At 33.1% G+C, this 14,696-nt stretch overlaps 1 protein-coding gene across 1 annotated transcript in view; it reads left to right on the top strand.

Moving 5' to 3' along the window:
* Nucleotides 1-11,948, top strand: part of LOC126880347 (CD63 antigen-like) — a 179,902-nt gene extending 167,954 nt beyond the window's left edge. The window contains exons 5-6 of the mRNA XM_050644151.1: nucleotides 2,300-2,521; nucleotides 7,315-11,948. Coding sequence (XP_050500108.1) covers nucleotides 2,300-2,521; nucleotides 7,315-7,380 — 288 coding nt within the window. The 3' untranslated portion in view covers nucleotides 7,381-11,948. The remainder of the gene's footprint in view (nucleotides 1-2,299; nucleotides 2,522-7,314) is intronic.
* Nucleotides 11,949-14,696: the final 2,748 nt, after the last annotated feature.

The raw sequence follows: 14,696 nt of genomic DNA, 5'->3' as shown, positions 1-14,696 counted from the left end.
CCTCCCATCAAAAAAAAAAAATTTACCAATTATTGTTATGTCTGTGTATTTTTAAAATCCTATGTGTTATGTGTTAATTTATTTATTTATTTTAAAACTAAAACTATTCTCAAGTAAGTGCCTACACCTTACCATTAACTTTCTTTCTGAACATATTCCATCATACAATAGCTCAAATAAAATAACCCTTGCCTTTTCAGATCAATTTACAGTTTCTTAACCAATTCTTTTTTGACAGTTTTTTTAACTATCTTTTTCATCTAATTACTTTTCTTATAATTTCTATACATTTCATAGATTTCAAAGTGTTAGGCACCTACAATTTTATTAAATATATGACATCCCGTAGTCCTTTGACCGGGAACAAGACATTTTAATTTAATTTAATTAAAAAATGTTTCCTATTTGTCATTTCCCATGCTTTGACCTCTGCCCACATCGTAAAACATCAACGAGTAAAGACCATCACATTAGTATAAGTGTCTACAATAAAGTGATTTCAAACTTGGCTACATATAACACACTCCTACTCGAACGTTGTCTTTCTCCTTTCTAACACAACATCCTCTGTTTCTCAGCACACATCTTCCTTCAGGATCCATTCAAATTTCAAAAAATTTACTATGTTTTGACCTACGTAACATGTCCGTTTGCCCTGTACCTCTCCCAGCTAACCAATTAGCATAAGTTGGACGTATAAACATGTTATCAACGAACTGGCAACGCATCCCTTGTATCGGCATGTAAGTGGATCAAAGCAATATTACTATTTATTATTATTATTTTTTGAATTTGGTAGCATATGTAATTTTGATTAATATTATATTAGTTTTTTAATATTTTAAAGTTTTACCCCTTTTCTCAACAAATAGTCATAAACTGCATGCATCCATGTGCTTATACATGCTTATGAGTATCTGTTTCTCATAGGTGTGTATTTGTATGTATCGAATTTCTGAAATGTCAACAGTTGCAAACCTTTATTTCAAAAATTTCACATTTGGCTTTCTATTAGCATCTGTGCAACCAGACAATGTTCTAACTCTGGTTTTCTTTAATTGTAGCATTTAACTACTTGTAACGCCGACCTGAAGATGATCTGAATAATGTAGAGATCGAAACCGGTCGTCAAAGTATAATTAAATGATTGTGAGTAAGTCTGTGTTTCATTACTACATATAAGTATTTTATTTCATTGGTATATTCGGACATTGTATAGTGAAATTTGATTTTATATTTAATTTGCTATTAGGATTGAAAACTTTACCTTTCAATTGCCAGATGACGCTAGTGACCTAATCCATACACGTCAGTTGCAATGTGGGGATAAACTTTCATGGTTTGGTCACTTCGAGCAGAGAGCAGCAGGCCTACGCCTCCCCGATGATGACTCCAATAAGAGTCGAAAATCGTCGATTCAGAGTGCTGGACTGCGCTCCGTGTTCTAAGTGAAAAATAAGATTGTTTTGCATTCGCATTGCAACTGAATAAAAATGGTATACATTTTTATTTTATATTTATTTATTTCTACATTAAAATATTTTAAATAATAATATTCTGGCCAATATTTGTATAAATATTGACGTTTATATATAATATTCTGAAAACTGTCAGATTTAACTAAAATGTCATGTAATGATTTGCGGCATTCTTAAAATCCTATATGACCTTAAAATTAATGACGCACTGAAAAAATGGTTTGGGATCCACTGTAACTGACGTATGTCATAATATTGGAGGTTAATAATGTCAAATTATTGTTTTCAAATTATATTTTATTTATTTAGTTTATATTTTAACGACAGTTTATTTTTTAACCAACTTCATTTTTCCTTCCCTATCCTTGATTGGTCGATTCGTAATAGTTTTGTTGTATGGTAGGTTTAGTTAGGCGTTAATTTTAAGAAATGTTGGAGGCTAAATGGGCACAGCTCCCAAAGACCATAAAAGAAAAAAATAAACAAACAAAAATCTTACATTACAGACAGTTTTATCTTTGTTTCAAACTCTTCAAGAAAAAGAGGAACAGTGTAGCTGGTAGTTGCTGTGGTAAATATATTTATGTTTGTATTTGGCAACAGCGCTTTACTGCCAAACTTGACGGCAACGAAAAAACTAATATATGAGGAAAAATTTGTTGAATTTGTTTGCCGTTAAGTTTGTACCGGTGGGTTATGATGTCATTAAATCTATGATGTGCATTCCTAATTGTTCGACTTCTAGTTTAGAGGCCTATTATTTTAAAATTTAAAATGACTATGTACAATTTCTTTTTATTGATATAATTTCTTTGTTTTAGGCTGAATGTTGCGGTATTAGAGGCCCCGGTGACTGGAAATCTATAACAAAAAGTGATGTACTGCCACATACTTGTTGTCCTAACATTCAAGATAATGACAACTCATGCACAATCAATTCTGAAAATGTCTACAAAGCCTCTTGTTTAACAAATTTGAAAGAGATTTTCGTCAAATACGGCATTATTATTGGAGGAGTTGGACTGGGAATATCTGCGTTGCAGGTAAGTCGTTTATCTGAGATAATTGTGAGTAATTCGTAAAAAAGGTTTCTTATGCCGCTGAGAAATAGTGCTACGTACTGGGAGAAATATGGCAACACTGCCTATCCCATCAACTCTCTCTTTCTCTTTCCCCACCAGTTTCGCCTCGCTGCATTGCTCAGTATCGGTCTGGCAGCCTTTGAAGATGGAGGTCCCGGTCGGTGTTACGGCCAATGTGGAATTCATGCTATGGTACGTTTTTTAAATGCAAAATGGATTTCATCTATTGACATCCATCGTCAGTTAATAGAAGTTTGTGGGTAAAAGTGCAGTGTGTTCAACATGTTCGCAACTGGTGTATAGAATTCTGTGAAGGCCGAACAGAAATTCACGATGAATCTAAGGCCTTCCGCTCCGATCTTTACTGAATTCCCTGCACTATTTACGAACACGTTTAACAGATATGCACTTTTACCCATGAACTTTAATTAACTGACAATGAATGTCAATAGGTGAAATCCATTTTTCATTTAAAAAACGTATCACAGCATAAATTTCACATTGGCAGTAACAGCAACCGGCACCTCTATCTTCGAAGGCTGCTAGGCCGACACAGCAATGGTGGGGTAAGAGAGAGGGAGAGTTAACGTGTAAGGCAGTGTTGTCAGATTTCTTCCAGCACGTCGCACTCTTTCTCAGCGGCATAGGGAACCTTTTTTACGAATGATCCTCGTACTTTGCCACTTCTTTAAATTGTATACTGACAATACTCCGCAATTTGGGTGGCCTTTTCATTGGTTGCTTTCAAGTCAAGTAGAGAACATTCTTGTCTCAAGTACGTACAAACTAATAGGTAATCTTCTTCTTCTTAAAGTTCCCTCTCCTATCGGAGGTTGGATATCATAATGGCTATGGTCACTTTGTTGGCTGCTGCTCTGAATAGTTGTAATGAACTACAGTTAAACCATTCTCTAAGGTTCCTCAGCCAGGAGATGCGTCTTCTTCCTATGCTTCTTCTTCCTTGGATCCTTCCTTGCATAATAATTCTCAGCAACTCATATTTTTCTCCTCTGGTAATGTGACCCAAATATTCCAGTTTTCTAGTTTTTACACTTTTCATAATTTCTAACTCCTTATTTAAACGTCGTAGCACTTCAACATTGGTAACCCTTCGAACCCACTGAATTTTCAATATTCTTCTGTAACACCACATTTCGAAGGCTTCTAGTCTTCTTATGTGTTGTCTCTTCAATGTCCAAGCTTCCATTCCGTATAGCAATATAGAAAATATGTAGCATCTTAGAGCCCTCAATCTGAGAGGCAACTGAAGGTCTTTGTTTGTAAGCAGTGTCTTCATTTTTATAAATGCTTTCATTGCAGTTTCAATTCGGACTTTAATTTCTTTGCTTTGGTCATTTTTGTCATCAACCCAGGTTCCCAGATATTTGTATGTCTTAACTTTTTCTATTTGGGTTTGCTCTATCATTAACCTTTCATTTCCATGTTCTGTTTTTGAGACAATCATAAATTTAGTTTTTTTCTTGTTTATTTTTAGTCCGTATCGAATGCAGTAATCGTTAATTCTATTTAGCAATTCTTGTAGCGATTCCAGGGTGTCTGCCATTATAACGGTGTCATCAGCGAATCTTATGTTATTTACTATTCTTCCGTTTATAGAGATTCCATCACTTAGCTCCGCTATCGCTTCCTGAAATATGGCTTCACTGTACAGGTTAAACAGTAGCGGCGACAGAACACATCTTTGTCTTACTCCTCTCTTTATATCAGTATTCTCGGATTCTTGTTCTTCTATCTTTATATTGGCCTTTTGATTCCAATACAGATTGATGATAATTCGTAAATCTCGTCTGTCTATATCTCTGTTTTTTAATAATTTTATTAGTTTTTCATGTCGGACCCTATCGAACGCTTTTTCGAAGTCGATGAAACAGGAATAAATATCCAGGTTCATATCTAAACATCTTTGAGAGAGGACATTAAACGCAAACAATGCCTCTCTTGTTCTAAGTCCTTTGCGGAACCCAAATTGGGTATCATCCATATCATATTCTAGCTTTCTGTATAATCTTCCATGAATCACCTTTAGAAATATTTTGAGGGTATGGCTTATTAGTGATATTGTCCTATAGTCCGAACAATCTTTGGCGTATATTGTTTTTGATATTGTTACAAAGGTGGACACCAACCATTTCTGAGGGATTTTTCCGGTTTTATATATTTCATTAAACAGATCCAGTAGTACCGGTAGAGTTTCATCGTCTAGACATTTCAGTAATTCCGCATGTATTTCGTCTGGATCTACAGTTTTTCCGTTTTTTGGGTTTCGTATTGCTTGTTCGATTTCCTCCATTGTGATCTCTGGTCCCGTTTCGCTGTCGATTTCTTCCGGTTCTTGTCTATTATCCTCAAACAGATCTGTTATGTATGTCTTCCACTTTTTTAATTTCTCTTTGACTTATTATATAATAATTTCTTTGACTATAAATAATTTTTCCATTTATGTCTTTAAGAAGGCCATCTTTTTTTTTTCGCTGTGTATTTGTGATTTCCTTTATTTTCTTGTGCATTTTAAAGCTATCATTCTTTTTAGAATATTCTTCTATTTCACTACATTGATTTGCCAGCCAGGTGGATTTGGCCTCTTTTATTTTCTTTCCTATTAATCTCTGGATTTCCTTGTATTTTGCCTTACTCCTGCCTTTATGTTTCCTTCTTTCCTCCATTAGCTCTAGGATTTCTGAAGTCATCCATCTCTGTTTTTTATTATTTTTGTGGGTAATATCTTCTTTCCTGCCTCTACTAACGTTTCTTGTATCACGTTCCATTTGTCATTTACATTTATTGTTTTTATCACGTCTTGTTTGATTTTCTTTAAGTTATCATTTATTTCTGCTTTTAGCCTCGGACGTACAGGTTCTTCTTTTATATTTGAGATATCAAATCGTGGTATATTTGTTTGTTTTTGGATCTTTTTCAGTTTTATCTTCATTACGCCTACTAATGGATTATGATCGGAATTTATGTCAGCTCCGGGGTATGTTCTCACAGACTTTATAGTGTTTTTATATCTGGATTTGATTAAAATGAAATCTATCTGGTTTCTTACAATGTGATCTTCCGAATCCGCCGGTGATATCCAGGTATAAAGTCTTCTTTTAGGTAATTTAAATAAGGTATTCATTACTACCAGCTCCTCGCTTTGGCAGAATTCGACAAGTCTGTCCCCCCTTTCATTTCTTTCTCCCAAGCCAAATTCTCCCACATCTCCATCCACTTTTCCTTTTCCAATCTTGGCGTTGAAATCTCCCATCACCAACAATATGTCATCTTTTTTTGTGGATCTTATGATTTCGTTCAATTGCATGTAGAACCTTTCTATCTCGGCCTCATCTTTGTCGGCAGTAGGTGCATATATTTGGACAACGTTTATCTTTTTAGAGAATGTTTGTAACTGAATCATCATCAATCTTTCTGAGTAGGGGGTAAAACCAACGACAGATTTATTTGTCTCTTTGTCTACAAGTATGGCAAGTCCATATCGATGTCTTGGATCATTGTTACCAACATAATACATTATGCCGTTGTTTGTGGTTAGTTTTCCTGAATCGGGCCATTGAACGTCGCTGATACCGAATATATTTATCTTAAGGCGATCCATTTCAGCTGATAGGTTATCGAGCTTACCTGGTTGATACAAACTCTTCACGTTCCATGTGGCCAGTTTTAGGGTTCTTCCTTTTTCTATTTTTTCTAAACCAATGGTTTTCTTGGTTTCCTTCTGATAGGTAATCAATAATCAAATCAGTAATAGGTAATCAGGGTTCTGTATTTCGTCAGAGTCACTTCTATCATCCTCTGAAAAGCGCCAACCTCTTTAAATGTTGTTTGCATAATCTTCAATAAACTTCCTCGTTATTGGTTTTTACTGTATTTGTATTATTTTTGTATATATCCTTTATTACTTCTATTATGTTCCTGTCAACTCCCCTTTCTTTTAGTGTCTTCCATACGTGCTTTCTTCGGATTCTGTCAAACGTATTTTCCAGGTCAATGAAGCATATGTATCTCTCTCTCTATTCTTATTGATTACCTTCTCACTTACTTGTCTTATTGTGAATATTAGGTCTTGCGTACTTCTATCCTTCCTGAATCCACACTGTGCATCTTGCATAGTTTCTATTCGGGTTTTTACTCTTGTTTCTAGTATTCTTGCTAATACCTTCTCAGGGATACTTGATGTGGTGATACCTCGGTAATTATTACAGTTTCTCTTGTCTCCCTTTTTGTGTATTGGTAATGTCTTTCTTCCAGTCATTTGGCATTTCTGCTCTATTTATAATATCATTAATTAGTTCTTTTATGCTGTCCATTCCCTCTATTCCCATGAATTTTATCATTTCCGGGGTGATATGATCCTTGCCTGGTGTTTTGCCTTACTCTTTCTATTGCTTCCTCTAATTCCTCTCTTGTTTTATTTCTTGTATCTCCACTATGTTGTCCGTGTCTGCATGTCATAGCTCTTTGCAATGTTCTCTCCATCTGTCTATTATTTGTTTTTCTTCTTTTAGTACATTTCCATTCTTGTCTTTTATATTCGGCACCGTGTGGTCTTTTCTTTTGTTTGAATTGTTTTAATGCGCCATAGAAGAGTTTTTACTTTTCCCTTTAATTGTTTGTCACTTTTAGTCCAAACCTCTTCCATGACCTTTACTTTCCTGCTTTTTTTAACCTCTTTCCTTTTTTCTTTAATGACTTAACTAAACAAATATTTATACATTGTTTGTATGTTTCAGCTGATTGGAGTAATATTTGCTTGCTGCTTAGCTCGTTCCATACGCAAAGAATATGAAACTGTGTAAATATAAAAATTAATGTACACCATTATAACATAGCATTTTACCCAATCTATATAGTATTCTGTCCACTGTTTTTTATTATTTTTTTCTAGTTTATACTAATAATTGTATTGTATTTTTTCGATGTCCATGTTATTTGTCATAAGGTCTTTGATATTAGTTGATAATAATAGCTGTCATAATTTATGGTGTTCACTAATATCGAAGGCTAAAATTATTTCTGTATTATTTGCCAATTTCTAGGGGCTAAGAATGTTTTGCATTTTACAATTAAAGCCAAAGTGTGTCTGAACAAATTAACTCACAAGAAAATCTCACAAGTCTGATTTTAACTTGAATATAGTACAATTTTTAGTAGAAAATGCGTGTCCCAAAAAAATATGATGTAATTTTTTTTAATGATATATTAATGTCTTTTAATTTTGCATATAGAACTAAAATAAAACAATAAAGAGTGTCTGAGACTTCGTATTTCGAAGTATTCTCAAATAATTACGTTTTTGAAGGCATCAACTGCACTTTTTGACAAATGGAATCAGTAGTCCGGCCTTAATTTTCGGCAAACTAATAAAGTAGTTGGGTATTAGGATGGGACTGTGGAAAGATGGTCTATCAATTCGACCTTTTGATGTATCAGAACTTCGACTGTCCTACCAACTGTATATTGACTTGCATTGACATAAAATTAAGGGTGATTCATTGTTTTGACTGGTTTTTCGAAACTCAGCTATGGCTTGTGACATAAAAATGGTTATATACAATGAGCAATTATAGATATTTGATCTTGTAGGAGAATTTACATGTTACATGAGCTGCTCTCGAGACAAATATCGCGACTGTCTTTTTGGAGATACATAATGTACTTTTTTTCCTTGAAACACGCAAACACATGACTGAAGTTTACTTTGTGACGTTTTTCTGAGTTGGTATTTTTTTGAGTTTCTAGTATTTAAGTGGTGTATGATTTTTTGACACCAATTGATTTTTTTACATACGATTCTTCTTACAAATACTTTTCTATACGTTCCAATATGCAAAAATAAAAGACAGGCCTCGCATAACAATAATTATTATATGAAATGTAAAGATGATTTATAAGATAAGTAAAGCGATTATAGATAATAGCACTATGTATTTGGAAAACTTTTGTATTTTTTCTTCTAGAAGTGAACTATAAAAACGCACTCAGTATTATTACATAATAAGTTTTACAGTTTCATTTGATATTCATTCCTTCCCATTAAAATTTGATTTTCTTGAAGTTAACGCTATCGAAAAGGCACTTAAATAAATAAATATCACTTCAATTTTTTATGTGCTGTAGATATTATTTTTCATTTTACTCGACACACAAAAATATGACTGCTTATTCCTGATCGTATGTATCTCAATAAATATATTTAATGCGGTTTCAAATTACTATAAAGTTAAAACTGAATACTAATTGGAATTTTACAAAAACTTTATTCCTAAGAAACTTGTAGTACTTACGATCAATCCTACTGCCTGTTATGTGCACCAGCAATACATTTTTTATAGAAATAATATTTACTGCATACTATGAAACATCAAAATTTTATTAAGGTTTTACCTTTTAAAGGGTTGAAATCAATTTTCCCCCTTTCATTGTTACTACACAAGTTGAACATACAGCGTGGGCCAAAGAAAACAGCCCACCTCGATATTTGGCAGTAGTTATCAGATTTCAAGGAAATGACGAAACAGGTCGATTTTTGTTCTAAGGGGGACACATTTTTACGATACATGCATCTATCATTCGTCAACCCCCGCCCTTCCACTAACCCAAACCCTAATTTTTAAATAGGGAAAATACCATGTACGGCACAACATTAGAAAGGCATTCACATGGAGTATTCAGAAATAACGACCGTCCAAGATTTTTTTTTCGATATTTGCACCGTCTTTGCAAAAAACTGTTAATTCATTTGAAGTACAAAACCTCTTAAAAATGAAACGTAACTCCTATGATTTGCTAATATTTCATTTTTTCTGTCACATCAAAAGTAAATATGACGTTGCAGGAAAAATTACATGTTAGCAAACCATAGACGTTACGTTATTTTTGTAATGTACTTCAAATGAATTGACAGTTTTTTTTGCAAAGACGGTGTAAATAAAATATCGAAAAAAAAATCGTGAACGATCTTTATGTCTGAATACTCCATCTCAATGTGAATAATCTTCGAGCTCAGCTGCAGGATCTATCTCCTTTAGTGAAACACCAAATTCAAGATAATAATTTATTTCTGTAAATGACACTAACTTCCCGGGAGACCTAATGACGCTACTTTACTGACCGCTTCGTATGATGGTTGAACTGAGAATCATATGAGACTACATGATGTCTCTTCAAAGTGATTCGAAGGAATGTGTTTAAAAGCACATCTTGACTCGTTGAAGTTACTCGAAGAAATGTATTTAATGTATGCTCTTTCTTAGCAGGCAACCAAACGACGTTTTTATAACGTAGATAACACGTCATAAAAATGATCAATTGACGTGTTTCTATGACGTAGTACCGACGTTGAAAATCACGTGTATTTGTGTCATCGATTTGACGTCATAATTGTGACGATTTTAAAACGTCAAAAAGGTGACGACTTTTATACGTCGGTAAAATCACGTCTTTAATACTTTCAAAACGTGACCTTTCAGATGTTTCAAACTAGGTAGTATAAAAAATAGGTAACATGAAACCTATAGGTCTACGTCCCATGTGTCGAAGGTATATTACCATTTGTTTAAGATCGCTTGTGCATTAGAAGCATTCTAACATTGATTTTGCATAATTGTACCAGCCCTCGCATTATAGAATTTTCACTATTTATATAAGTATACCTACTTACTGTGTCAAAACTGAAACAACATATAAACTAATAAATAATTTATTAACAAATTATCCAGCATACTTAATGTCTTCATTTAACGCTGTCCATTAAATCAAAAAGAATCATGAACAACTCATTTTGGAATACCTGTATACAGTAGTATCTACATGAGCGTCATTTTTCTTTGCCATCTCATAGCTAAATCTTGTAGACTGCTGAAGCAATCTTAGAAGGCTAAACATTAATTTAAAACTCGATAACACATAATTAGTTCATTAACAGAAAATAAACATAACCTCAAACAGTCGTCAAGAAGAATACTACATTAAACTAACAACTAACTCACTGAGCAAAAACGAATACAAATCTCTTAAATTAACACGTTTCGTCAACTAAATATCTAAATGCAAAGTCTTATTTTATCACACAAGACACAAAACACGTAAACAATAAATGAGAAATTTGTTACGAACATTATTTAACAAAATTGTTTTTAGTACCCAATCTCTTCCCAATTTTGTAACGTCAGACTTAAACTGTCTGAAATGAAAACGTTTTTTAAACGTATTTTAACGTCACCTACAAAAGACGTCTATATGACGGAATTTTCAAACACGTTTCAAAACTGACGTTTCCTCGACGTTATATGACGTCACTTGGTTGCCTGGGTTAACAAAGGATTTTATTTAGTCAGTACATTTAGTGTGCCCTAGCCAAAAATATTGTTTATGATTTGCAATAATTAAACTAATTAAATAGCCCGCACATGTTTGCAATAGTGTGATAATTGCGTTAGTGTGATATACGGGGTGATAAAAAGATTGTTTAATATCGAATATGAAAATTGAATGTTTGAGATTAAACACAATGCCATTATAATGATGTGCCGCACATGGTATATTCCCTATTTAAAAATAAGGGGTTAGGGAAGTGGTAGGGTAGGGTTGACAAATGACAGATATATGTATCGTAAAAATGTGTCCCCTTAAAACAAAAATCGGCCTGCTTCGTCATTTCCTTAAAATCTAATAACTACTGCCAAATATCGAAAGTGGACTGTTTTCTTTGGCCCACCCGGTATTATTTTATATATTATTAAAAATAATTATTTTAAATACTTCACTGAAAATAATTTAGTATTATAATGAGCTTTGTAATTTTTGGGACACACTATATAACATTGTTCGTTCGTCACTAATTTTCGTGTTGTTCACAGACTGATTTGTTAGATTATCACTGTTGTTTTGTAAATGATATTTTTTATTTATTTGTTAATATCACGAATATAACTAGCTGGTAAGTTTTTTAAGTTTCTAAAATACCTGACTTCTTCAGGGTCAGTATACGGGGTGTTCAAAATATACAAGAATAAGACTTCGTTCAAAATGATAGTAATGATGTATATTTTGTATACATTTATAGTTTCTCATAAAAAAAAACAGAAACTGTATTCATCATATGTATATTTATTATATATTAATAAATTTCGTAGGATGGTGTATGACATATTATACCCTAAAAATTGGATAGCGATTGCTCAATATAGAAATATGCGAAGAAATCTAGAAATGCCTATATCCTACCCTAAAAAAAGCAGGTTGATGAATGACCATGAATAACAAATAACTGTTAATTAAAAAATTTTAATTGGAAGAACCTATTTATTGAAAATAGTTTTTTTTATTATGTTTTTTTATTATGACACTTCATTCGTAAGTAATATTCGGTTTATTTTGAACACACTCTATTTATTATTGTATTTCAAGCGCCAAAACTATATTAACGTTTGACATAAGGGAGTCAATAAATTTTTATACATGAGGAAATAATTATTTTTTAAAATTGTTTACCCAAGATTTTTACTCGATATAACATAAAACATAGCTAATTAGCTAAGATTTATTCAGTAACTTTTTGAAAAATCGATTATTAATCCTAATGTATTGGTAGGAAACATATTAATATTATGTTCAGTGTTATTCAGAACAGTCAAATTTTTATTTTGTATTGAATCGATAAAAATATTTTGGTAACTCAGAACGTAGTTTTATAATTCATGTAGAATTAATTATTTTTATAATAACTAGTTTGTATGAAGACCGTCAAAATTATTAAATAAAGGTAAGTATTAAATGCAAGAAAGATAAAACGTTGTTCTTATTAAAATAAACGTATTACGAGTAATAACAAACATTAAAAATTTTGTATCCATAAAACCTCTTCTATAGAACACATTTTATCATGGATTTGAAAATGTTTAATCTTGTCCAATAATGAAGCTGAGTGTCATAAACTCCAGCCTCAAACATACTAACATAGCAATTTTTGAGCTATACCAACTAAAGGAGAAGGCAGGATTCAGGAAGCAATATAGTAAAACAGAACACTACACATAGTCAAAACAAATAATAGAAAAGCAAATGAGTACGATATTTGTCTTTATAATTCGCCTTTGTAGATCTTAAAAAGGCGTTGAATACTACTGAAACAAATCCAATAATTTCTGCCAAGCGAAAGCCAGAATAAATTAAAGCAACTAGTAATCAAAAGTAACGATCTATATCTATAGTATTGTTGAAATGTTGAATGGGTTGCATGTGAGAGTTCATTTTGAATGAAGTAAAAAGCAGACGTACTCTCAATCATTTATTGTAACTTCTGACGACCGGTTTCGCTCTCTATAATATGCAGATCATCTTCAGGTCAACGGTTACAAGTCACAAAATGCTACAAATAAAAACTAGAGTTAGAACAATGTCTGGTTGTAAAAGATGCTAAAGATCCATAAGATCAAGCCAATATTGAACAACATACATAAAAGTAGTTAAAACAGCAGACAAATACATATGCGTGTACAATCGGGGGCGGCAACAAACGTCCCCCAAGCATAACATGCACATGTATGCCGTCTGTAATCATGCAATGATAACGTGTCGTGCTTACATTCAGCTACAAAGAGCTACTTCATGAGTATTCATTAACATGATATCTTGCTCAAGTTATGCTAATATATCATTTAAATGAATACTCATGAAGTAGCTCCTTGTAGCCGAATGTAAGTACGACACGTTATCATTGCATGATTACAGACGGCATACATGTGCATGTGCATGTTATACTTGGGGGACGTTTGTTGCCGCCCCCGATTGTACATGTACATGTTTTTGACTGCTGTCTTAACTACTTTTATGTATGTTGTTCAATATTGGCTTGATCTTATGGATCTTTAGCATCTTTTACAACCAGACATTGTTCTAACTCTGGTTTTTATTTGTAGCATTTAGTGACTTGTAACCGTTGACCTGAAGATGCTATGCATATTATAGAGAGCGAAACCGGTCGTCGGAAGTTACAATAAATGATTGAGAGTACGTCTGTTTTTTACTTCATTCATCTATAGTATTGTATTAAGAATACAGCTACATTAACTAACAGAAGTTGCAACGTTATAAAGAGAAGTAGGACAAGGAGATAATAATATCCTCTAAATCCTAATAATATCCTCGAACTCTTTACTTTCATACTTAAAGACAATCTAGGAATAAACAGCAGGAGAAAGACGAACAACCTGAGGTTCGCTGATGATGTTATTCTATTCTGTTAGAAATGAATACCGCAAAGGCCCAGTATACGACCAACCAAAAAATGAACACCTAACAATAAAAGTAAATGATCAAGAAGTGGACTCATGTATCCTACCAGTCATCACATATTGCTCTGAAATATGGGTTTTGGACAAGAAGACTAACTAAATTAGCAAGTACACCAAAGAATTGACCTTGGGACCAGAAGGGGACAAGCCACAATTTCGTCAAAAATGAGTTAAAGTAGAAATCGCACACTCTAAGCCCATATTAATGTCCCAAATAGAAAATTTCAGCTTTTTTCTCATAGATGGCGCCGCTGTAGTAAGTCACGCCGTTGTGTCACCATTACTTTATATTGCAACAGAAGGAGACAAGCCACAGTAGTAATCGACATGGCGGCGGAACGTTCCGGTGCATGTAAACGGAAAATAGACTTTGATGAGTTTAATTCTGAAACAAAGTGACCAAAATCCATTTTTAAATAAAAGCGAAGATGACAGACTACACAGTTCATTTTTTAAAATATATTTTTTTTGTACAAAAGGGAAGCCTCATATTTTTTCAAAAAATGTTCAAAAACCGTTAAATAAACATGTGTGTTACTTTAATTGTGTATTTAATAACATATTTCCAAACGATGTGGACCTTACTTCCGAGAAAAATGTAAAAATTGGATTTCAGGATCTGAAAATAAGTTTAAAATGGTGTTTTCTCCAATATAATATTTTGTGGCATATCCCCTACTGGTCCCAAGGTCTTCAATTATAGGAAGACAACTTTTAGGATAAACTTACGAGATATAAAAACCAACAATTGGATTAGACAACGGACAAAAGTCGAAGACATAGGTAATAGAAAGAGCATATTCCTCACAATGGAACTA

This window comes from Diabrotica virgifera, chromosome 2 (assembly GCF_917563875.1).
Source record: "Diabrotica virgifera virgifera chromosome 2, PGI_DIABVI_V3a".
Taxonomy (NCBI): domain Eukaryota; kingdom Metazoa; phylum Arthropoda; class Insecta; order Coleoptera; family Chrysomelidae; genus Diabrotica; species Diabrotica virgifera.
This window is presented reverse-complemented; position numbering and strand designations above follow the sequence as displayed.